A 26,230-nucleotide genomic window follows, 5' to 3' on the forward strand; every position below is an offset into this window, starting at 1 on the left:
TATTCATTTTTTCCACAGTATCGATTCTATCCTTATCAGATTGTTTACTTGCTCTTTCTTAGTGAATAGGCTACCGTGCGCTCAGCACAACCCCACCTCCTCTCACACATTAAACAGTTCAGTGTAATAAGATTGCAGGCATATGCTCAGTAATTTATGACTGTATATGACTTTCAGTGTAAACAAAAATTTAATGCAATTACTAGAATAATCTCATGCTTGATATTTTGTTGAGTTATTTAAGTCAGTGTTAAAGTGGCACTCCAGCCCAAAACTTTAACATTTGCTTACATCTGTTGTAAACATGCCTACTCACTTCCTATAGTGGAGACACAATGTAGAGTCTCTAGAGCGATTTTCTGGTTTAAAGCCAAGGAAAACTTCCTTCAAGTGATCTATCTTAGAGGTGGGAGAAACCTTTATTTAAAGAAACAAAAAAAAAAACACTTAAAAACCTCTAGCACTTTTGGGTGGATGCTTACGCTGACAACTGGTAAGCGATGCAAAAGAAAACCAGATAACTATTGTTACTGCTAAGAAGCTGAATAGCACGTCTATGTTTATCAGCCTCGTTAGCGCATTTAGTTATCGCTGTGTTCGGCTGAGCGATGCAGAATTACGCTACATATAAAGCATATCTAAAGAGTTTAAGATATATTTCCTCATAACAAAACAAATAACATACTAGTGCTAGTTTGGGGCTAGAATGCCCCTTAAGAGGTAGTATACTCACAACCATCCATTGTTGTGTCTTGCAAGCCACAATTTTGACTATGACCAGTATAAATAAAGTGCAGAATTTAGAAACAAAATGTATGAAGTTATACAAAAACCAGCTTGACAAGAAAGTAAATAATATTTGTATTATAATAAATTACAATATGTATTTTTATCAGTATTTCAATTAATAAGTAATTTTATTAGTTTTTTTTTTCCAGTCCAGTCAAGCACACATCAGAGGAACTGAGGACGTTGTAGTGTTTTAAACACATGCATGTGTTTGCACACGTCTTGCTGGTTATCATTACCTTTTGCATGTGTGCATGGTTGTGGTCAGGGTGGGGAAAACAGGTTCACAGACTGTGAGCATTTATGTGCCAGACTCTGAGGGGAAGAAACAAGAGAAGCCTGCGTATGTAAGACTAGACCTGATGCTAAATTATTCATGCCGCCTGCCTTGGGTCACCGCTCCTGGGCTTGAGCTTGAGAGAGGAGCAGAGGCCCCTGATGATGCAGGCCCGTCCAAGCCTGCTGGCTTGTCCCTCAGTCCTTTTGGGAAGGAGTAATATACAGCGCCCTGCCAAAACAAACCAAAATATCACCGTTAGCTGCTTTTCTACCACCAGGCCAAATGGAGGCCAGTAGGGCCGGGGCCTGGTGCTTTTCCACTGTGCTTCTCTGGCTTTGCGGGGCACTGTGGTGGCCTTCCAAGACTGGATTTGAGGAACAGGCGGCTATTAGTCTGGGATAAATGTGGCTGTTACAGCTCAAAATCGGCAACACAGCACAGGTGTACAGTTCCAGTCTTGGAGGGTCAGAGTTCAGCACATTTTGGAAATTTCTTTACTCAAACTCTCCAACAATATCTGGTAGCTACTAAACTAACTTCTGAGTTTTATAAGGTGTCTGTGAGCAGGAATAGTATCAAAGTTTGTAGGACCAAGGCCCTCATTTAACACAATGGAGCATGCTAACCTCTAAAAGCAGGGAGTAGACACAGATATTGTTTACCCTCGTAACACTCATCCACTAATTATGAAGCCCTTTGTGAGCTGAATCTTGAATGCGAGAACAAAAGAATGGAGAGAGAAAGAGAGAACATCATGCCTTTATAGACCTTGAGCCCAGGAGTTCTGGACTAGGCTGTTCACTTTTAAATTTGTCTGTAAGTTAATACTAGTTGGTAGTTGCACCACCAATCCATAAGTGATGTTTTTAGCTAGTACCAAGTGACAAACTCAACATACAACAATGACAAATTTAAAACAAGACAGTAAACATGCTGGCATTTAAACACAGTGTCTACAAGTTTCTTTTTACAATTGAACTGAATAAAATTGAATATATGAAGCCAGTCTTGATTTTTGTTTTTTAATAATGCCTCTTGGCACCTAAATCAGAGGCATAGCTCTGAAGGGACCTAAGGGTGGCACTGCCTATTGGAAGCTAAGCCCCTGCAGATTTTTAACCATTAAATGTTTTTTTTTTTTTACCAATGCCTATATTAATATTTCAAAATGAAAGGTTGTCATGGGCAGAGGCTTTTAATAGTTAAGAGCCTGACAAAGATCTCTGTTGTAAATTTTGAGCAGACACTTTTACCATTTACATGACTGCGTAACACTGTCAGTCACAGAAAAAGGAAAGATTCTTTTGTGTCAGTGCCAACATGTAAACAAGGCATTAACTTTCTCCATTGTTTCTTCTACTGAGGAGAACTTGTGTGCTAGTTCTCATAGGCTACTTACCTAAGTAGAAGAGTAGTAACACTTGACTATAGTTAAGAAAACAAAGTCAGTACTAAACCAATGACTTAAACATTACAGTCTTCAGCCATTTGGCCTAGACATCTACTCGTACTGCTGTAAAAGGTAGGATTCTGGCTAATTAGCCAGTACCCACAGTGTTTAAATGTCATGCAATGGGGTGATGCAACGAGTTGGCCATAATGTAGTTGGCTAGTTAGTGGTCATCATCCTCCCTGTATCAGTGCACTGGGCATTAATGCTTGCTAGCTGGCTCCCTCAACCTGTCAGACCAACAGTGTGTGAGCATAAACGCTTTAGCAAATGACAAGAAGAAGGAATGAGATGCAGAGTTATGGATGTTAATTATGGTTTCATTTAACTTGGACTATGTGAGTTGGAAGATAAACTGACGTCATGTTTGGAGCTGAAAGTAAACTGCAGCACACTTGTTTTTGTTTTTGTGCTGTCTGTGTGGTTCCCATTGGTTTCACCAACATGTGCTTAGGAGAAGGTGGAAATATTTACTTACTACTAAACTCAAGGTAAAAAACTAGTTCATGTGCAGCCCAATGCGATTTTGCAATATGTAAACCTGGGCTTAGTAAACACTTCTGTCATGACTAGCCTACTTTTGATCTCATGTACAGCTGGTGCAGCTGGCCCCTGGTCTATGGTCAGACATACAGACACACACACACACGCGCACGCACAGAGGGAGAGAGGGAAGTTTCATGTTTGCTTAGAGTTGCTCTTGTTTGACTAAAGTTCGAGTATACTTTTGGTTTACTGCCATTCCCAACAGGCCTGTATACCAGTGTTGGGGAGAAATACCAGCATTAGTGACTCAGTAATCCACTTTACATTAGAACACGTTCTGGTTTCATAGAAAGCTTACTCGTATCTGTACTGGTCCAGATACTATTACCAATTAGATATTGGATAGAGGCTGTTCTGATAATTTATTTGGGTTGTGTTCCTTAAAATACTGTAAAAGATTTTCTGAAATTTTGAGGAGTTATTCAAAAATATTAAAAGTAAAATGTACACTTACTGGCATTATGAACGCTGTCACATACTGGGTCTCATTCACTAATGTTTGCATACAAATGTTTGTGTCCAGAAAAAGATCTTGTGCAAATCACCACTGCATTCACAACACATGCGGTGGTGATTTGCATAACTTTTATTCTTACCCTGATTCAAGTGTTGATGAATCTAGGTTGTTCTAAATTAGTCAGTGTGCGCCCGCAACTGGAATTTAGCATGTTAGAGGCCCCGAAAGTCTCTATATAAGGCTGTTGTAGAGTATCATAAGTGCCCCAAAGCAAAGAAAGGAGGAATTTCACAGATTATTCTCAAGTGATACTCTATATGTCATTTTCCTGTTTATAAGGTTGTCAGGGGGAGTTAAATTTAACCAGAAGGCGCTTAGCCCTGCACAGCAAGAATACTGTAATTTGATGTAAATGTTGGTCTTTCGTAGTATCTTTGTGAAATCCATTTAATTCAATGTAATAAACCACACTAATGGATAACTGCTGGACATGCCCACGTCTGCCAACATTCAAGCTTAACACTGCACCTTTACATGATTTGTGAAATGGCTCCTCCTCCTTTTTACAATCACGCATGTACAGGGAGATTCACTCGAAAGAGGCCCTGAATATTCTGTTGTAACTCCCGTTAGGATGAAACAATCTGAACCAAAAAAAATACGCTACATACCTTGACGTATGTGTAATCGATTGTGTTACGTGACGTACGTGTAATCGATCACTGTTTTCTGCCAGACACATGAAGGCGTATGGGGATATGCACCCTGAAGTTGCAAACGGAGGTTAAACGTCGCAACGGCGGTCAGGCGCCTACCTCATCGCTCTGCTGCAGGGGCAACCCAGCTTGTTCAAAGCTCTATATACTGAGGAGCTCATTGCACGTTGTTTCGTTCAGATTGCTTTGTCCTACCGAGAGTTATTACAGAATAAAAGTAGGCCTGTTTCATCTTCATTCAGTTTCAGAGCCAAATTTCATAGCTAACAAACAAAAATACTGAAGCTATGTACTTCAGCTATTTGAACAGATACATCCATCCATCATCTAAACCGCTTATCCTTCTGGGTCGCGGTGGGGTGCTGGAGCCTATCCCAGCTGTCATTGGGCGGAAGGCAGTCCATCGCAGGGCAGACAGACAGACAGACATACACATTCACACACTCACACCTAGGGGCAATTTAGCACATCCAATTGGCCTGACTGCATGTTTTTGGATTGTGGGAGGAAACCGGAGTACCCGGAGGAAACCCACGCAGACACGGGGAGAACAGGCAGAACTCCACACAGAAATGACCCTGGTCACCCGGCCGGGAATCGAACCCAGGCCCTTCTTGCTGTGAGGCGACAGCGCTACCCACTGCGCCACCGTGCCGCCCTGAACAGATACATATGTATTAAAAAAATCTTTTTATCGATTAGTTATCATGAAGATATTTGCACTTCCCATTTACATAACTTGACTGAAAGAAGGAAAACATAGATGGCGGAGATTACAGGGCTACGCATGACTGAAAAAAAAGTCAAAACTATGCGAACATTTCTCTAACATCTTCCAAAGACCGTTTCCTGCAAGATATGTAAAACTGAGTTTACCTTTGACAGCAGCACAGCTCACATTGTTGTCTGTTTTTTCTGTTTTGGTTTAGCAAAATGAACACCACTGACTGAAAAGATAAGCAGCACTTTTTTTGTCTAAACTGCACAGGTAGATAATGCTTATTCGTTGTTAGTGCGCTAATGCACATAGGCCTGCGCGTCCTCATGGATAGAGGCATTTTAAAGTGTACTTTCAAAAAACTGCGTTTTGGCCTTCTGCCTGCACAAAAACAGTGTTTTAGGTCACTGAAAACTGAGCTTTTGCAAGATGCTGTGCAGGGTGGAGATTTTTAAACAAATCTTTTCATGTGGACAGGTATTTTAGGAAAAACGTCGACTTCACATTAGGGCTGGGCGATAAAATGATGATAATTATTGCGATATAACTTTTCCTCGATAGAGCGATACGACATGTTCGATAAATGTTCGATATAATACACCATTCTTACACTTCCACGTTTTAGCGAAAGCCTTGGTGGGATTTTCTACTGCAAGGAAAGCGGCACTACTCCACTGTCGCCAGGAGAGGGCGCACTCCCGAGTTTTTCTACATGGTTAGAGAGGGAGGGGGTCACGAGTAAGATGAGTCTTTAGCAACGGCTGAAACGCGGAGTTATACATTCCCTGTTTGAGTGGAGTGACCGGCGATATGTTCTCCTGTGACCGAGTGTGAGAGACGAGGTCAGTGGTGTAACTATACTGTCCTACAGCGAACTCACCTCTAACATCCTAACCAGCTTTAGCAGCGTTAAATCACAATCACAATCCTCACAACTAAAGCGCTGTTAAAGCGCTTGGACAGTCATATTTAAGTATCAGTGCATTCCCAAGCAACGAAAGTGAAAGAAAGAAGTGGGTTCATGTAAATTACAGCCCTGATTTAAACGAAAGCAAACTGAGGAAGCTGTGAGGCATTGGAGAGCGGGAGAGCGCTAGCTTTCCAGGCTAGCTGTTTTTTAGCAGCTGGCTATCTTGAAGCAGCGCTCCATCAGCACCGCTTTCAGTTTAAACGTACCTAAAAGGAGGACTCTGTTTGTCTGGTGTTGATATTTTGCGGTTCACCACTTAAACTACTACGATAGTATAGAGAAATCCAGTCGTCGCTAGCTGGTGTCTGAATACTGTGATGTCATTTGTAGTGGGGTAGCCGAGCGCTCGGCACCAGCTAAAAATAATCTGTTTTCTTTCTTGAATTATGACTATTACTAAATAGCCATGCTTTTCCAGCTGGTAAAAACAGCTCACCAGACACTATCTCCCACTCTCCCATGACAGATTTGTGAAATGTTCCACTGTTTGGCGAGGGTTTGTTGTGTTCTGACCATAAAGGATAGTTTAAAACAGCAATTAACCACCCAGGAGCAAAAATCAGCCTTCAAACTTGAAAGAAATAATGATTTGACATTTATCGCGATATGTATCGATATCGAACGATATGAATTTTGTTTATCGTGATAACATTTTTGGCCATATCACCTAGCTCTACTTCACATGCATGTTTGCTGTTTGACAAGTGGTGAACATGCTTAATGGCTCTGCATGTCTGACATGGCTGATAAACCGGCTACTTCTGTGTGCTTAGTCATATCAGGTTCAGGTACATAGTACTGTCCACACAAACTCATTAATTTATCTTTGCTTTATATTAGAGGAGAAAAATATCTGAATAGCATTGTGAAGTTCTTGTAGAATCAATCTACCTCCATAATTGTGCTTGGACTGCCATGTCAGACTTGTTCATGCATTGTTCCTTGACTGTTTCAGCACCTTTCATGTTGAGTAAAATGGCTGTTTTGAGGGCAGTGCAGAAGGCATAGACTGTTGGGGGCACTTCTTCTTTTTCCGATGAATCGGAGCCATAATGATTAATAATCAGACAGAATAATCGATTCTTAGAAGCATCCTTTATATAACTTGCACAGGATAGTAATAGCGATCCATCTGTCAGTAAGCCAGTCACACAGGGCGTAACAATGCCATCCTAACTGATAGAGCTGTCTTTGATATGCCTGGCCCACACAACAGGATTTTTGATATCCTAACTGATGTGTGAATGTGAGAGACCCTGCACGTAATAACAGATTCCACTGACTTTTTTTTTCTGATCTTTATTTGTCCTTTAGTCATCGAAGACCCCCACTACAAGACTTGCCCAGAATAAAATACTATACACTTTCAGATTATGCTCATCAGTCAGCGACCTGATCAGTGGTCCAATTTCTCAGAACCTGAGATCGTGCTGAATTTTTCATGAACAAATGTGACTTTAGATAAAGATGATAGACTACAGCAGGACACAGATTACTGTGCCAGATATGCATGAATTTAGCTGCGTAAAAAAATGTTAATTTTTTTTACAATCTTGGTAAGGATAAAATTACTTTTAATCTGCCATTCATTTCTGCTGTTTTATCCATGACGTCAGCTCAGCGTTTCATATGAGAGAATCCACACCCTCCCCACGGTACAGGATGTTGAGTCATAAATATTGTACGAAATCAGGACGATCATGAGTGGACAGTGAGTAGATCGGAGGGGTAAAGATTGAATTATACACACCCAGCACCATAGGATAGTCTGGGAAGATAATTATGAAAGAACTTCCTGAAATTGAGACATCTTTTGTATTTGTTGCGTGAGTCGAGTCCTGCACTGTGGGCCAGCCATTAGATTTATGACGAGACTGTCCATAGTCGCTTATACATGCAAGCTAAAAAGTTGCCCACCACACCACAGACTGCACTGACAAAGAGGCCAGTAATCATTTTTAGAGATGGTGCGATACTATTTTTGCTTTGTTGTTTTCCAGTACCAATATTGAAACCTTGAGTATTGACTGTTACCGATCTGTTAGTTTCTTTTTTCTTTAAAAATTTGGTTTAAAAAGAAGATAAATAAGACGATAAATTGTATAACAATTTGACTGATACCAGTCCATATTGATATGCCATCTTTTAATATTAGTACACCTATTTACTGTGTTTACAAATGTATTAGTACATTTGCTCAAAGTTAGTGAGAGTTTGCTCAGCTTGAATGTACATTGCTCAAACCTTAATGGAGGCTGGCTCATACTCAGATAATTATGGCCGGCTTTGTTGGGCTTCTTTCTATAGAGAATGTGCATAGAATATAATAGAGCGTTTTAGTGATGAGTAAGAAAATAAAATAGGGTTCCCACAGATCACTGGAACTCATTACTAATCAAGCGGTCACATTCAGTACACACTTGTAAGAATATAAAACATATCATTGCTATCCAAAAAAAAAAGTATACCTATTTTTCGACATCATTTGAACCCAGCAGCTTTACCGTTGTGTATAAATGAATGATGAGTTGATCAATAGAAATGCTGCAGATTGACCTAGATTAAAACCTCTTTACGTTAACTTACATTAACAGTAAAGAATGTTTTTGTCTTCTCCTGTAAAGTTAAAGTTTGGAGATGCATGTTTTTCTTTTGACAGTGACAGTGACAGTATATATCTTTAATTTAACTACCATGTAAAATTTTAATGTAGCCAGTCTTTTTTCACTTTTTTATCTTATTCTATTCATTTTATTTCCATTTTTATTACCATTTGTTTATCATAGGTGCCTCTGTTTTTTATTTTAAACTATTTCAGTGTACTGTTTCATTGAGCTTCTACATGTAAGACATATTTCTCTATAAATAAAGTTATTCCTATGAATATATGTTTTATAGAGGAACCCATGGACTCTGCTCAAGCTTATTGAGACTAGAACTTAAAATAGAGAATCTGTATGACTTTCAGCTGCATTAAACTCTTCTCTCTATCTCTCTAGGCGAGGTCTGAACCCTCCCCACAGAGTGAAGTCCATTTCTATGACGACCTTCACGCAACAGGAAATAGAATTTCTACAGAAGCACGGGAATGAGGTAATAGAATAAACCTGAATTGTACCATATTTCCTTGGAACAGTGTTTTAAAGAGCGGGTGTGTCTGTGTGTGATTGCTGAATCTATTTTAATGCACACAGATGTCCTGTTGTCAGTATTTTGGGGAAGACAGGTTCCTTTCAACAAGATTTCTATCATCATACGTACATTGACCAAGAAACCAAGCTGTATCCCTCAGCTTATGTTTCTGTTTTACTTATTTAATCCAGTCTAAACAGGCAAGTTATTAATTTTTGAGGGAATGTTTCTGAGGAGCTCAGATGCAAGATAATCCACTTGCAAACAAAAGGAGAAAGTCAAATGAAAATAATAAAAAACAGGAGTTTTCTGCGCTACAGTTCAAAAAATAATAAAAAAATAGTAAATAGATCTTCTAACAACTGACCTGGTAGACTATTAAAACTGTCCCCATCAGATAAACAGTACTTAAACCTTCCACCTTCAAGAGAATAGAGAATCAAGCTCCACTCTTGCTTCCCACCTGAAAAAACTTAAGTGAATGAAGGTGTAGCCTCTGACTTTTGCACAGATCTCTATAGAAAATCTTGGTCTGGGCTGTACTGTTGTCTGGACAGCCTCTTTGGTCTGTGGAGTATTTTACACAGCAGGATTTCTCAGTAAGCTTAATGCCCAAAGTATGGATAGTCCGGTGTAGTGCTCCTCCTTTTAGACAAGCCTGAGTTTTGACTGAAATTATCTGGCCAATGTAGAAATCTTGTCTTGTGAAATTACCCCTCTTTAATTCACGGTTATTCCTTAAAAAATACGAATTTCCCAGAACACAGAAGAATATTCCATGTTAGGCCTATTGTATTCCTAAATAGGCTTATGCAAAATACACACTGTAATGAAACTGGAATTTGACTTGTGACATGGCTTGCCCTGACCTTTTTCTTACTTGGAGTCTTGCCAGTGTTCCGGGTTATGAGTGTGTAACTGGGCCTGTTCACACAGTCAGTTTGAGGATATTCCCTTAAGCATGTTAAAATAATGTACAGGCACTCGCTGTGTTGTAAGATGCACTGATCACGTTGTCATTTCTGAATAATAGCGATTGTTTTCCATTAGCTGATGAATTCCAGTGAAATCAACAGACTTGCTGTGTGAAGGTCTAAACTGACATTCAAAACAAGGACTTTCCTCTCATTGACGTTTTAACCTACAGTCCATTCACTTTTACACACTTAGTGGATCACAGCTGGACAGAGTCGCACGATCATCAGAGTTGTTAATTAGGTAGTGGATGGCAATAGCTGGTACTGGACTAACACTTTGAGCATCACCATCACAGTTTACATTCAGTACACCTATTTTTTCAGCTCAGAGCTGAGTGAGGAGAAAACTGATATATATTTAAGCAACATATTTTGATAATAAATTGTGGCAGTAATTGAAGAGCATGGAACCACTGTTAATTACAACCCCATTTCCAAAAAAAGTTGGGACGCTGTGCAGAATGTAAATAAAAGTAGAATGCAATGCAACATATGAAATATTAGACTGAGAAATTTTATTGTTTTTTTGAAAAATATTTGCCCATTTTGAATTTGATGCCAACAACACGTTCCAAAAAAAGTTGGGATGGGGGCATGTTTACCACTGTGTTTCATCACCTCTTCTTTTAATGAACTCTGTAATCGTTTGGAAACTAATGAGACTGATTGCTGTAGTTTTGAAAGTGAAAAGTTTTCACATTCTTGTTTGATATAGGATTTCAGCTGCTCAACAGTTCGGTATCTCCTTTGTCATATTTTTCATTTGATAATGCACCAAATGTTTTCAGTGGCTGACAGGTCTGGACTGCAGGCAGGCCAGTTTAGCACCCGGACTCTTTTAATACAGAGCAATGCTGTTGTAATACATGCAGAATGTGGTTTGGCACTGTCTTGCTGAAACAAGCAAGGCCTTCCCTGCAAAAAAAAACTGTCTAAATGACAGAATATGTTGCTAAAACATGTATATATCGTTGAGTATTAATGGTGCCTTCACAGATGTGCATGTCACCCATACCATGTGCACTAATGCACCCCTATACCCTCATGAATACTGGCTTTTGAACTGTGTACTAATAACAAGCTGAGTGTTCTTTAGCCCAGAGGATACAGTGTCCATGATTTCCAAAAAGAATTTCAAATGTTGATTTGTCAGACCACAGGACACTTTTCCACTTCACTTTAGTCCATTTTAAATGAGCCCGGGCCCAAAGACGGTGGCAGCGTTTCTGGATACTGTCACATACAATTTCTTCTTTGCATTTTAGAGTTTTAACTTACATTTGTGGATGCAGTGATGAACTGTGTTCACAGACAGTGGTTTCTCCTGATTCTCTGAATTTTTTAATGATATTATGTACTGTAGATGATAAAAAGCAAAAAGGTCTTTGCTGTTTTACGTTGAGAAACGTTATTCTTGAATTGTTGCACTATTTGATCATGCAGTCTTTCACAGAGTGGTGAACTCCTTCTCATCTTTACTTCTGAAAGACTCAGCCTCTCTGAGATGCTCTTTTCTCAATCATGTTACCAACCTGTTGTAAATCAACTACCAATTTTAAGCATTACACAACTTTACCAGCCTTTTGTTGCCCGGTCCTAACTTTTTTGGAACGTGTTGGCATCAAATTCAAAATTTTGTTGCCAAATAGTTTTCACAAAACAATAAAATTTCTCGGTTTGTTTCATTTGATATATTGTCTTTGTACTATTTTTAAAGAAATATATGGTTTAAATGATCTGCACATCATTGCATTTTGTTTTTATTTACATTTTGCACAGTGTCCCATCTTTTTTAGAAATGGGGTTGTATTTTGCAGAATTCATGTCATTACTAATATATTAAGAGATGAAAAGGGAAATAGGTAAATAAACAAGGGTTCACACTAGGGATATAAATGATTTAGGGCAACAGCTAATCAACGCTATCGATAATGTCTAGCCAGTCTTAGTTGTCATAATGACATTTGCACTTCTCTTTTACCTAACTCGACTAAAAGATGTAAAGCACAGATAGCACCAATTACAGTACAGTGTTATGCACGAGTAAAAAAATCAAAAATATGGGACTACTTCACATCAAAAAATAGACGGTTTTCTGTGAAATGTGTAAAACTGGGCTCAGCACGACTGTAATGTATAAAACACATTCATGGCACGAAATGATAAAAGCTCAGCATGTTCTCATCTGTTTTCAGCTTTGTTGTGGCTTAGCAAAATGAACAGCGTTTTTGCCGGGAGATGAGCTGCATTTTCATCTAAACTATACTTACTCATTGTTAGTGCTCTAATGCACGCAGACCGGCCCGCATTCAGGATACAGATATTTTTCTTTGCGTTTTTGAAAGCTCTGACATCCAGTGTATGTTTATTGCTTTTATACAAGAGGTGAATATACTTTATGGCCCTGCTTTGTTGTCTGACAAGGCTATTAATCAGGCTGTTTTTGTGCTCAGTAATATCAGGTTTGATCACATGATGTTGGGGACCTCACAAACGAATTAATTTATATTTGTTTTATCATTAGAGGAGAAATTATTTCAGTAGCAATGCCAAGTTCTTGTCGAAGCAAACTGTCTCCATATTAGTACTTGGACTGCCATGTAAGATTTGCTCAAGCATTGCTTCTTTACTGTTTCTGCACCTTTCACGTTGAAAAAAGCATTTTTGAGGGCAGTGCAGAAGGCATTGTTGATCTTGATAAGGGTATGTGTTTTATGTTTGAAACAGTGTGCAAAAGGAGAAATAATCCTTGTATTACCGTTGAAGAATGTTTTTGGAATGTATACATAAGTGCATAAAATGCTAAACATTAGCTAGGTCTACAAAAATAAAGTTCGCAGCTAAAAGAAAATTGGTGCTCAGACCAGTTTTCGAGAGAACTTTATTACAACAATGTACCATATCGAAAGCAAACATCTGCAAGTGATAAGACGGGCAGCTATTTCTTCAGTGTTCTCTGAGAAAAAGTGTGATCACACAGGGTGTGAACATTTAGAGAGAAGCGCTTGGCGGACACTGACAGCTTTCAAGAGCTACTGAGGTACATAGAGCCAGAACTTGCTCTGATCGTGGCACTTATGTGCCAGAATATGTATTCTAACTTAGTAATGAGTTGTAAATGGAACTTTTGAACATTGGCTGTTGACAGTTCTGTATTCTAATCATTTACATATTAATTTAGTTTTTGGTCATTTCATTATGAGCATATTATAGTTTATATACAATTATTGTTTTGTTTTAAACAAAACAGAGTTCTTAAGTAAGATATATTTAATACAGTTACGGGCCATTTACTTCATGTACACAATTATGCCTGGCCCTACCTATCAGTACTAGATTCAACTCTCCACATAAGGAGCACTTATTATTATCTTGGTGTATGAACAGAATTCAGTTGATATGCACTCAAAAGTTTGTGTAACAAAAGTCCAAAATCTGTTGACTCATATAGGCTATGACTCATAGCGTACTAGAAGTATTAAAGTCTAAGATGTTGCCTAAAGGCTATGTTACCATGTATATTAAAGAGTTATCATGTATATTAAACTAGGGTTGGATGATATGGTAAAAATAGATCCTGATACTTAAACATTTTCATGTTACACAATGAACATCACTAGGGATGCATCTATACTTATACTGGTATCAGCCCAATACCCTGCTTATTTACTTGTGCTCATTAAAAAATGCACAGATACCAACATCTGATACCAGCTGATACCATGTGACATAAGCCTGGTGTACATGCCACACTAATGAACAAACCACTCAAGCTGGCAGTGGACCAGTGTTTGCTCGCATAGAGAAGTGTGAGCAGACACTTCCGCAGGGCCTACACTGTGCAATTTCGTCCTGTTTTTAAACACACATGAACACAATGTTCCCCAACACAGGTGGAGATACGTAGGCTAGGAAAACGGAGGCGCTTTTTTGATAATTATTCTTAGACAGAGCCTTGTGTAAGGGCTGCGTTTCAAGTAGTGTTGTCAGTCAAACCATGGTTTTTCATTCAGTGTTAGCATGTAAATCGTAGGCTCTGTCCGTATACAGTGATTGATTCTAACCTACCTGGTGTGAATTGCCAAAGAACAAGATTTCTGAAATTGCTCAGTGTGTGTCTGGCTTTAAAGGACATTGAGCAGCAGCTCAACCAGCCAAACAAAAGACTCCAAGAGGACATAAATCTTGGCATGTGAGCTCTCCGGATGCATTAGCCTCAGATCTGATTCCTGCTGTTACTGTGCTACAGAGACTGTTTTTGAAAGAGACAGATTTAAAACTCTGAAACTTACCGAACTGTTACAGAAGTGCTTTTCTAAAGTGGAGCAAAACCTGCTCTTCAGTAACGTCGCATAGTAAGCTAATGCATGTCATTTAAAATCTAGATTTTAATGATTTCACTTTTTAAGGTGTATTACACTCATTTACACTAACAGTTACTTAATTCTAAGTTGGTTACTCATGGTACCAGTATCAGCAAGTACTTACAAGCATACACTTGTGCTCAGTCTGAAAAAAAAGTTGTATCCATGCATCCCTACATCATGATATTTTGATACTTGGACACAGTGGACTAGGAGAGCCACATTTAAACTGCCATCAGTGAATTTCACATACTTCACAACACTAAATCCAATTAAACACGGCTAATTATGCTCTCTTTGTGATAAAATGTGCTGTTGGTCAGTGTACTAGAAAGTAAGTAATGAGTTAGTAGTCACTTCTCAGAGCTTCAGACAGAGATGAGGGACTCTGCTGTTCGTTCAACTATCTGAACACTATGACAGAGAAGAGTCTTTGTGCTGGTCTTGCACGCATCCTGAAGGATGGCAGGTCAAGCCGAGCTGTACTTGAAGCCCGGATTGAGTTTTGTCTGTTAGCATGATATACGCTTTAAAAAAAAAAGTTGAAAAGCAGCTGTGTCTAACAATGGAACTTAAAAAAACAGACTTTGATACAATAAATGAAATTTTAATATTGGTAATTAATGATTGACTTAAATTAGGTCCAACACCCAGTTCTATTTATTGCATTAATGTAATAGCTAATTCAGTTTATTAAATTAGATGCACTTTGAAAGCCATTTTTAAGCCCCTGTCAACGTGGTTACAAAGGCTAAATATTTTGTTTAATAGTGCCACTGTTATGCAAGAAATATATACAAATTAATACATTTTAATAGTAGTTAAATGCTCTAAAAATTCTGACCTGCTGCCTGGTCATAAGTGTGTGGGCGTTTAAGAACACAAAATGATTGACAGTGGCGTCTCCCAGGCAGTGTTAATGACCTGTGACACTGCCAATCGGTGTGTTTCAGGCCTACACATTTGAACCTGAATACTAGCTAACTGCTGGACCGTATATCTAAAAATAAGGTCACACTAGCTCCCGTTATGAGGGGGCACGGCCATATTTGCAGATGCCGCAGAGACATTACTCGTATGCCTTATTGTGTGTCACACTTGTACAACTGTGGGGAAACACTGCATGTTTTATTGATGTGTGGGAGGGGTAGCTAACATAACTCTAAGCTAATGTATTGGTTTATTCCTACAGTTAAGATGGAGCGCTAGTTATTTGCTTACAGTAGGATCCTGCAGCGGGTGGCTAGTAGGACGCAGCATCTAGCTATACTACAAACAACTCTAGTAAATCTCCATAACAAGCACTATTAACACATTTACAAAAGCTTAAATAATGTACTTGCTGGGAGTTTCATCACCAACATCACAAAAATATAGATATTGAGAAGAAAATCATGAAAATGAGTAGACATGGGCTTTAAGTTTCTCTCTGCCTCGTTCTACCCATCTGTTTCTCTTTCTCATTCCTCACGCTCCTTTGTTCTTTTTCCACTCCTCCCTGTATATTCCACCATCTCCACATTGCTCCACTTTTTTTTTTCAACCTCAGCCTGTTTCTCCCGACACACCGCCCCCCCCCACTTGAAATGGCGCAGCAATAAGAAATCTCTCTTGCTCTTGTCACTAATCCTTACTCATTCTCTTCATGTGTATACACACTTTCACACAGCTAAAAGCAGACTATGGTGGGTTTGGGGAATTTCATAAGGGGGTGAGTGTGTTTGTTGGGTATGTTTGCCAAGTACCAGCCGTATTCATACCACTCATTCTCCCTCCTTGCAGTGATGATTCTAATGGGCTTTAAATTGGTTATTTTTTGGCTTCTGTTTCTCTCTGAACAGTTTTTACTAGTTCAGAGTGGAGTTTGAACTAGTTTTAATTAGGCTCTTAAAATAACAGGCTGTTTAGCGAGTTCCACTTCTTTCTCATCTTCTGCTGTTCACTCTCGAGAGTATGAAGTGATAATGTGGGTCTGCTGTTGCTTTACGTGATTAATAGACTAGTGCCACTGTTTCAAAAGAGTTAGTGTCTCTGTGTGCATTTGTGCGAGCGACTTTGTGACTGCTTACATTGATAGCATCTAAATGGTAGCAGTGTCTCTCTGTGAGAGGATTCAGTGTTGCTCAGTTTATGATTCGATTCGACTCACAGGACTGGGTTGACGATAGGCCTGTCACAATTATTGCCTAATCACAGTTCTTTGTGCTGAAGCTGACTTAAGTTATTTTCCACAGTTGTTAGCTTTCACAGTCATTATACACAACAAACAGAATGTGAATGGCTAGGAAGAAAGAGAGCTTCTCAGCCAATTTGGCTACATTATGCTTGTACTTCAATAGTTGTATGCACTAAATAAAAAGGACTAAGTTGTTAATTGCAGTTATTTGTATGCCACTTAGTCGAGAGCTAAAGTCTCATGATCCGTGGTAAAATGGTTCCTCAGATTGATGGAGAATGTGTTATACGTGGTTCTATATAGAACCACTTTGAAAATAGTTCTACATAGCACCAAACGGGTTCTGATATTGTTACGTAAAGCCTCATTACTACAGCAACTGATCAAATAAAATCAAGGCAGAACATTCAAATATATTGGTTAATACACTTTAAAAATGACTTTTGCACAAAGTGAGTAGTCACAAAAAAAACTCTTTTACTGCCTTTGCTTAATTGGTTATGGTTTTATCTCATAACAAACCACTCTGTGACTTCATCAGATGCTATGAATACTAATAATTTGTGTGCATGGCAAGCAAATACAAAAGTGGATGACCTTTTTTTACATGCACATTCGTATAAAGAAAAGCTATTCCATGTTCCGGTTAATTACTTCTCTTTTATGCTGCTGACAAAAATGAAAAAATACAAAACAGCCAGTACAGAAGCGTTTCGTTCAATGTAGTAATAAATAATAGGGTTTAGATGTTGTTGTAGGAAAACAATCACACTACATAATCACATCAATCTACTGTTTTTATAAAACTAAGATATTTATCTCATTATCTTTTTTTCCTGTTGCTGTTTAACACTACAAAGGTTGGTCAGTGGGGGGAGCTTTTGCACTTGCTTGTCCTTAAACTTTGGCTATGAGCATGACCGTTAGCTTATGCTGAATACTGCTGTATTATTGGCTCCCTGCCGAAACCTCTGCATGAATTAGGGCCTGCTTCATGTAAATGACATGTAAATGAGGTGAGGTAAACTTGAGCTTTGTTTATTTGATTAATCATTTGCGCTCAAACCTTTGCTTGTTTCATGAATCAGACGTGTTCATCATTAAAGGCGAGCAGTATTGATGAATAAGGGCTACTGTCCCGATGCTTGGTTAGACTCCTCTCTATTGGCAGTAGCGAGTCAGTGAAAACATTAACTGTTGCACCCTTCAGTGTCGTGTACGTACAGACCTTCGGTATTTGTTTCAGAGCGCAGACAGACGCACATACAGGTGGCGATGAAGAAGAGTGTGAAAATATAATGAGGTGCTCTTAATAAGGTTCCACTGCATTACAGAGCAAGAAAGTAATCTAGTTCTCCTGCCAAGCTGGCTAATGATAATGGTGAAACAATAGTATGTCTATGATGGGAATACAAAGATGAATTGAAAAGGTGCCAAAAGAGAGAATGCGAGTGGGCTTCCCTAAGGAAAAGGTAGTTGCCATGGTTATGAAGCACTCGCTGTCTGTAAGAATATGCTAGTGAGCAGCAGCTAAATAGTGTAGCACTGTTCTTGGACCACTTTTTGCCTTTCATATACAAAGAAATACGGCTGTATAGACATCAGCATCAGGTGTGGGATCAGAAGAGGTTCTTGCAGCACTGGGTTTCGTTTAGTTTTGCTTCCTTTATCAGTTCATTTGCATGCTCTCACACATGCTTTCCAGTGCTTCACGCTCACCCTCCTCTGCCTGGCACCTTCCCTTTTTTCAGCATAAATGCTCTTTTTCTTTCTTTCTTCTTGCCTCTGGTCCAGTCTGGGCCCATATTCTTGAAGAATTTCAAAGTATGGAATGCTGATTTGGGATCAGATTAGTCCCCTGCTTATGGTGGGTTTTGGTCTTAAAAAAATAGATTCTAAATCAACTCTCTTCCTCCAAAATAGTCTGAATGGCTGGCCTTGTTGTGGACCATGAATGGTCTTTAAGGAGCCCTGCAGCCTTCCAGCATGGGTCAAATTCTGTTAGTGTTTTTGCTTCCAGGTGCAGTTTTCCGTGCCTTCGTCTTTTGATTACGTGATTTTACATCAAGATTAAAGATCACTTGAAAATGCTGCTATAAATCCTGTTACTGAAATGATTAAAGAGGCATGTACATTTCCTCACAAAAAGATATGAATTTTGATTATGCTACTTAAATCTGCATAATATGCTAGTGCAGGCGAATAAACATGAATAAGTTTGAAAATCAATTAACATTTCCTTTCCTGGTTATAGACATTAAAAAATGAAAAATGAAAACACTTTGTACATAATGAAAGAAATCACATTCATACTCCTCCTCCTGCTCAGCATCCTGTCTCGGGAATGCGGCACATGACCTCAGCAGTACATGTGCTATACAGTACAGACAGAAGATCATTTGTTTGAAATGTGATATTGTGTGTACTTGTACTCTTACAGAATTATACAGATCAATTTCAGTCGCATGATCAAATTTCATCGCTGGGATTCATTTAACTCTTTCAATCTGATTCTTTCAAATTTTACAGAAAAGATTTTGGAGCATTTCCATAGGTCTATTCATCATAAATTTGTAAATGGCAGAAAAAACAACAAAGATGCAAGGTTTTATTTCAGTAGCGACAGTGTATATATTACATATAGTCATTGGTTGTTTTTCCTGTACAGCCTAATGGTTCCCAGGGCCTTATGTGCCATTTTGTTCTGGTGTGGACTCTTACGGTTTCTTTGTCTCTCTGCTGTGCTGCTAAACCAAAACTACTGGAGAAAAACTACACAAGTGGCTCAGTGATTTTAAGAGTCTTTATCTTCTAAACGTGTATTATTTGACCATAACTTTTTTGAACTGAGCCTGTACTGTGATGGGTGGCACATTTAGCTTTCTACCTACGCTAGTGTTAGCTTAGCCCTTAGGCTGCAGCTCAAAACACTGCAGAGGAGGGTTGATTTCGGCATTCTGTCTCTCCAACACCAGGTTTCGTCTGCTTGACTTTGGTTCCTCAAATTAGAGACATTAACATTTAAACTTGCGTTGTTTTTGCCAAAATCGAACCTGTTCTGAGGTGGCCAGAGCTGTTAGCATGCTAAGCTAATGCTCAAAAGCTCTTCTCTGCTAGTTAGCAGCACTGGTTAACATTTGTCATTAGATAGATGGTTTGACATTTATTGAATGGTGAACTGAAAGCCGTGCACTGCTAAAATTTAACTGGTTACAGTGTAAGCAAGCTAAACTTATTTGTTTTTGGTTTTGAGATGACGGCGAGCAATAGCTATGTTATGATGTTATCACACTGAGCGGTTCTTTTGCCCTAAAACTGTGGCCCATGCTGAGAACCAGTCAGCTCTACTGTCGAAAACAGACCAGTGGTACTGACTCCTCTGCCTCTCCTATTTTGCAGCCTCTTGCTCTCGTTCATACAGCTTTTTACAGTGGAAGCTCTTGAGGGGAACTGTAGTTTTCCGCTGCTTGTTCATTTATCCATGTCGAGTGTAGTCTGCGTAAAAGCTTGAACGAGAGGGCTACATGCACAGATTCTGTCGTAGCAACATGCAGCTGGGCTTCAGCTACGGTTACCAAAGGGTCAAAATAGGAAAAAATGTTTTCCTGCTTCTTAAGTGTTTAAAAAAATGGTGTTGCTAATTTGCAGCATTAATTTTGACAGCTCTAGTTTAATCAAATTGTATTTACCAGGTTTTGATTGCTGTGTGAACGGTTTTGCTTCATAGTGTTTAAACCTGTAGAACTGTGTGTTAATAAGATATTAAATAAATACAATTATTTTTATTCCACATTAAACATACTGTACTGCTCTAAATCCAGTTGAACAGGCCTAATTTTGCTTTCTTTGTAATGACGCGTGCAGTTGGTCAGTGATCTTTAAGTACAGATAAAATCCACAATATGCTCAGAAATACATGTTATATATCACGATAACAAAAATTGTCATGATAATGATATAATGTCATCAAATTGTCCACCTTTGTTGTTAACTGAGTTCATGTTTGGATGACTGGAGTTTATTGTGTGTTCATGCTAAACGTAAACGAGCATGTGCTGTGCTTTTAAGGAGGGATTTGTGTGTGCACGAGTTTTGTACAAAACGCTCTGCAACCTGTTTTGAGATCAGTGAAGAATTTTGGAAAAGGAGTCTTTGTTTATGTAGCTGATGAAATGGTTTGAGAGATTTGACGCATAGAGTAAGTTTGTGTTTTAAGTCTTTTAGAAAACTAATTGCTTATGAGTTTATGTAAATTTCAGTCATTTTTAGGAGAGAACATGTATCATATACAGATTAGCCATTTTGTCACAGTGAATGAAGCTGTTACTGTCAGCCTGGTGTCATGTTTTTGGTAAAGTGTGAGAATTCGGTGTTACAAAAATATTTTTCCATCTCTTTTCTTTTTACTTTCTTCTACTTGGCTGTACGCTCATGCAGGTATGCAAACAGATATGGTTGGGCTTGTACGATGACAGAACCTCAGCCATCCCGGACTTCAGGGAACCCCAGAAAGTCAAAGAATTCCTCCAGGAAAAATATGAGAAGAAGAGATGGTGAGCAAGGACAAGACATACTTATGTGTAGAATATGGACCTGGCAGATCATGTAATGGAAAATGGATTTCCATTAAAAAAAAAAGAAGCCCAAAAAACCCCAACGATGAAATTTCAGTAATGAAAGATTTTTTGCTCTGATATAAAAAATATACCCTATAATAAACTAACCTGTTGTGTGGACAAAATAGTTTAAATTGTTATTCTTAGTGTTAATATACCTCTATAAAGATTTAAACTTATTATTTAAAATGTGTTTTAGAACCTGATTTCATACCTGATTTATTTGAAAATTAGCATTTTTTTTGTTTTTTTGGAATTGAAATCAATTAAATGACCTGCCAGGCCTCAGTTTGGCATGCAATAACCCTTGGAAAACCTTGTAACTTTTTTATTTTTCCTCTCTTTTTCTGTCAGGTATGTTCCTCCAGAGCAGGCTAAGGTGGTAGCCTCGGTCCATGCTTCGATTTCAGGCTCGTCAGCCAGCAGCACCAGCAGTACTCCAGAGGTGCGGCCCCTCAAAACCCTGCTGGGAGAAACAGCACCGACCCTGCACCTCAGCAGAAACACACCTAGCCAGGTAACACACTCAACTGTAGATGAAGCACAACAACAGCATTTGCTGATCATTGTCTGTTATATTAGTAGTCCAGTAAGCTACTATTGTTGTGTTGATTAATCAAGATTTAAGGTGAGACACCACAGGTGAACAGTGTAATGTTTCAAAACAAAAGTTATCGCAACGAATCATTGCCAGTTGATTACTGATACTATTACAGTATGTATGTTTGTTAATCAGAATTCTTTTATACATTAATGAAACATTATCTACATTAAAGAATAAAAATCTAGTGTTTTGGATAATGTTGGAATCAACATGTTTATTTCATTGTGAAATAAACTTAAAAGACAGAATTTTACAGAAGATTATTGAAATCTTGTCTACAGTTAAATCTACAGTTTAAGAGGAGACATGTTAGCTTCAGTTTGTCCACAAAATCTGAAAAATGGTTGTCGAGACCAAAATCATTTCTGCCTGTAGTGTCTTACCTTAAAAATATTATAAGCAAGTACTTGACTAGACAGATACAAACCATGCATACTTTGTGGTGAAAAGATAAACAAGAAAACCCTTAAAAAGATTGTTGCCAAAAAAAAAAAGTTAGTGTGTCAGTCATGCCCTTTTTTAATGTTGGTGAATTCTGAAAGAGGCTTTAAATTATGCGTTATCATGCAAATTTCCAGATAAATGCTGCATAATTAGCTGGAAGGGTCCTTTTTATCCATGATTGAATACAATCAAGTTTATACAAAAAGTCATGGCAGCCATACTTTCCACGCAGTTATCCTCTTTGCTTATATCTGAAATGGCTCCTACTGTCTTGGTAGGACATGGATTTTAAATCTTGTCTAGTGCAGGATGTCAAACATAGAACCATTTTGGTATTCTACATACAGTATATGCATGACTGTTATTTACAGCTACACACACATTTGTCTGTTTTCTTGCTTGCCTCTCTGTCCTCACTAAAGTGTGTTCTGTGAATGTTTTTTTTTTTCTCTCCCTGTTCACCGTAATTTCCCTTGCTCTGTCTGAAAAGTTTTGTTTTTTGCTTGCGTGTTTTGTCCCTCTCAGTCCCCTGTAGTGTCGCGTACTCAGTTGACTCAGCAGGACAGAAAGTTTGATCTACTCAGCGATTTGGGCGGAGACATCTTTGCGGCTCCATCCTCTCAGTCCCCAGGCGGCGCAAACTTCGCCAACTTCGCACATTTCAATAGCCATCCAGGTAAAAAGGCTCACAGTCATGAACACATTTTAACTAGTCTCTCTCTTTATATATCTGTCTTTTTTATCCTTCTGCAAAGATGCACATGCGTGTATCTGCACAAAGACGCAAAGAAGGGGTTCATGGGTAAGCATAGTGTTCAGAGCCCATGGCGTGTACACCCCCGGTTTACTGGTTGATGTGTTTCCTGTGTTTTGAGTAATCTCAGAACCATTATACTAGTATGCAACAAATGTGAGCAGGTAAAGTTAACATGTATACTGTGAAAACAGCTCTAATCTTAGCCTCTCTAGCTGAGCCACTGAGCCAGGGATGTTTGTCACGTTTCAAATGACAATAAGAACGCAGCAGAACCTCAATCTCCTCCTGCTGTCTAGTCTGTTACATGTGAAGTAGTCTACTTTGTTTTCATGGCAGTGGGCATAAAAGAATGGCCAGTCTTTGGGGGTAAGCCTTAGCCTAACATGACACCTGAGGGACCTACCTAATTTGGTCTGCTGCATTAAATGAGGCCACAGTCAGGGTCTTATGCATGAAACAAGCCATGGAAGAGTTGTACGGATAGCTGTATAACTAATATTGTATAGTTTCCAACAGTGTCTAATTACTATTGTCTAGGCATTTTTGTGCTATAAAAACCAGTGAAGTGAGTGTTGGAAAAAACGTGAAACTTTATTTTGGTGGCTTGTGTGCAGCTGCGCTCAGCCAAAGAGCTAACATAAGTTAGTAAGCTGGCTTATTCGCCTACCGTCAGTAGTTATTGTACTAAAATATTAAAATAGTCTCCTGACTGACTGTGTGTCATACAGTCTTTTATGTGTCTTTTATGTATTTGTTTAGAGCCAGTATGAAAGAAATGTTAAAAGGTTTGTGCTTAGACACTGGTTAATTAGTGTTTCTTCAGTGTTTGTTATGCGGTGCTGCTGTATGAAAGGTGACCTTTCAGGGGTCAGCACAGCCAAAATGTTTAATTGAACTTCACTCACAAAATGGATTCCTCCTGGAAGTCAAAGCGAAAAGAAATAGCTTATTATGGTTAATACTGTTGAAACTGAAGTAATTTCACTTGTGAAATATCACTTGCAAATGCTAACGTGATTGGGCATTTATGGGATGTGCACCAGCACACATCATTGCTTCTTACACTTTCCATGGAATGATGGTAAACAAAAGGGTTTCTTTCAGTCACACTTGGTTGTGTAGACACATTTAAAATTATGATAGAAGCAACTGTGCTGACCAGGTAAGTTTGAAGTTCTGCGATGCCCATTTAAAAGAATCCCAAGGAAGCTTTGATTTCAACCCACAAACTCTCCAACATGACTGCCAAAATGCCTGTGACGTGAAGCTGATGGTGGCTGTTGTACTACCTTAAGGATAATGTCACCACAGCATTAATAGAAGTTAGCACTGGAACACACACACTTTTAGTGTCACTACAGAGACACATTATTGTGAGCATCTTTATGGGACATTGTTGGAGTCAGTTTTGCCGTTCGAGTATGTGTGCAAGTACATCTTCCTTTTTGTCCATGCACCAAGGGGCGTTAGTGTGTGTTTTGTCATCTCCCCTTGCACTGTTACTTTTTGGTAATTTGAGCAAAGCACATTTATACACCATGCTGTCATAACTCATTATCATCCGTTTATGTTTTTGTGTCATCTGTCTACATCAGTGATTCCATCTCAGTTCAGTCTGTTTTAAGAAACCGAGTATATATCCATTCTTATTGTTTCAATAGTTCAGAAGCTGTGATGTTAAACCCATTAGCCCTTATTCATTTGAGTTGCGTAAAAAAGAGCACAGATTTAACCACTTTTAATGACGTTCGAACAACACTGCACCTAACTCATGAAACTTTTGTACGACCTGGAAGCAAGCGGAGATTTGAGTACGAATGATGAGTCAGCATCAGTGCATGAAATCAAGTGCCAGCCTACCAGCACCTTATTAACATATAATTTACATGAAGCCTGGCCTTATTTATGCAGATGTTTCAGTAGAGAGCCAATAAAACAGTATTCACCCAGTCGTGAGCTAAAGGTTGTGCTCATAGGCGGATTTGAGGTCGAGCAATGAGTGCAAAGCTCCCCTTACTGACCAAACTTTATAGCGTTATTATTATGACTAGAAAGGAAAATGTGTGAGAAACAAAACGTTTTAGTTTCTTAAGACGGTAGAATATTGTGAATTTGCAGTGTGAATATTTATTAAAATAGAAATATTATTGCAGTGTGTAAGATATTTCTGCGGTAGCCATGTGTTGTATTTATTTATTTTTTTTGTCTTTTTGAGTAGTATAAAACAAAAGTACAGTGTAGTAAAGTGGAATATGGCATAGTTTGTTTAATCCAGAGAGCATTTGAACTAAGTATATCCAGTTTTGTACTGGTTTTCCATGTGGATAAATTATTAGAAGTTATTTTCTATTTTTATTCTCATTATTGTTATGATAGATGATACTGATAGTAGTCTTGTCAGTTAACCACAAATCAAGCATTTTTTCAGGTTGACATGAGTTTGACCGTACAGATACACCGAAGGTGAAATTGAGGAATAGCAAAACTGTCAGTCAAAACTGCATGTGCTCATTTTACGATCAGATTTGACCAAACGCTGCTTTGATGAATAACGGCCATCATGTTCCTACCATCTCTCATTCCTCATCCAACTCTCCTTTGTTTGTCTGTTTGTTTGTCTGTTTGTTTGTGTGTTTGTTTGTATGTTTGTTTGTGTGTTTGTTGTGGAATCCAGCATCACAGAATGCTAATGCTAGCGCAGACTTTGCAAATTTTGATGCATTTGGGAGTCCTGCTGCTGCTGCTGCTGCACCACCGAGTGCTGCGTTTCCCCAAGCCCCACAACAAGCATCATTTCAGCCTGCACAAACAGGTACCACACACACACACACACACACACACACACCACACACACACACACACACACACACACACACACAGCATTCCCAGCAGTCCCACTAGCACCATGTCATTTTACACAAACATCACACACTGGGTTTTCAGCAGCCCTGTAACAGTTTACATGCACAAATGTGCACACACACAGTAGGGCAGTGCAATATGGATATATAACATGATTTTTAATAAAATTGTTGGATAATTTAAAATTAAAATGCAGACTTTTTTCCCCTGTGTAATCAAACAGAAATCTATCTTTTTCTTTAACCCTCCTATTATCTTTGGGGTCAGTTTTCATTCAGTGTAACATGTCTAAATAAATGATTGACCTTGATCTTTTTTTATTTATGTATTTATTTATTTATTTTTGCTTCATATTTCATGACCTTTCCTAAA

General features: G+C 38.7%; 1 protein-coding gene across 6 annotated transcripts in view; it reads left to right on the forward strand.

Annotated features, from left to right (window-relative positions):
• Window positions 1-26,230, forward strand: part of agfg1a (ArfGAP with FG repeats 1a) — a 62,037-nt gene that overhangs the window by 17,132 nt on the left and 18,675 nt on the right. For 4 of the 6 annotated variants that reach the window (XM_036558728.1, XM_036558736.1, XM_036558744.1 and 1 more), the window contains exons 2-6: window positions 8,926-9,019; window positions 21,013-21,128; window positions 21,546-21,708; window positions 22,765-22,915; window positions 25,671-25,808. In XM_036558728.1, the coding sequence (XP_036414621.1) occupies window positions 8,926-9,019; window positions 21,013-21,128; window positions 21,546-21,708; window positions 22,765-22,915; window positions 25,671-25,808 (662 nt within the window). The remainder of the gene's footprint in view (window positions 1-8,925; window positions 9,020-21,012; window positions 21,129-21,545; window positions 21,709-22,764; window positions 22,916-25,670; window positions 25,809-26,230) is intronic. The other 2 variants (XM_036558752.1, XM_036558768.1) reach the window with 1 other exon arrangement.

Source organism: Colossoma macropomum, unplaced genomic scaffold, assembly GCF_904425465.1.
Source record: "Colossoma macropomum unplaced genomic scaffold, Colossoma_macropomum, whole genome shotgun sequence".
Classification (NCBI taxonomy): domain Eukaryota; kingdom Metazoa; phylum Chordata; class Actinopteri; order Characiformes; family Serrasalmidae; genus Colossoma; species Colossoma macropomum.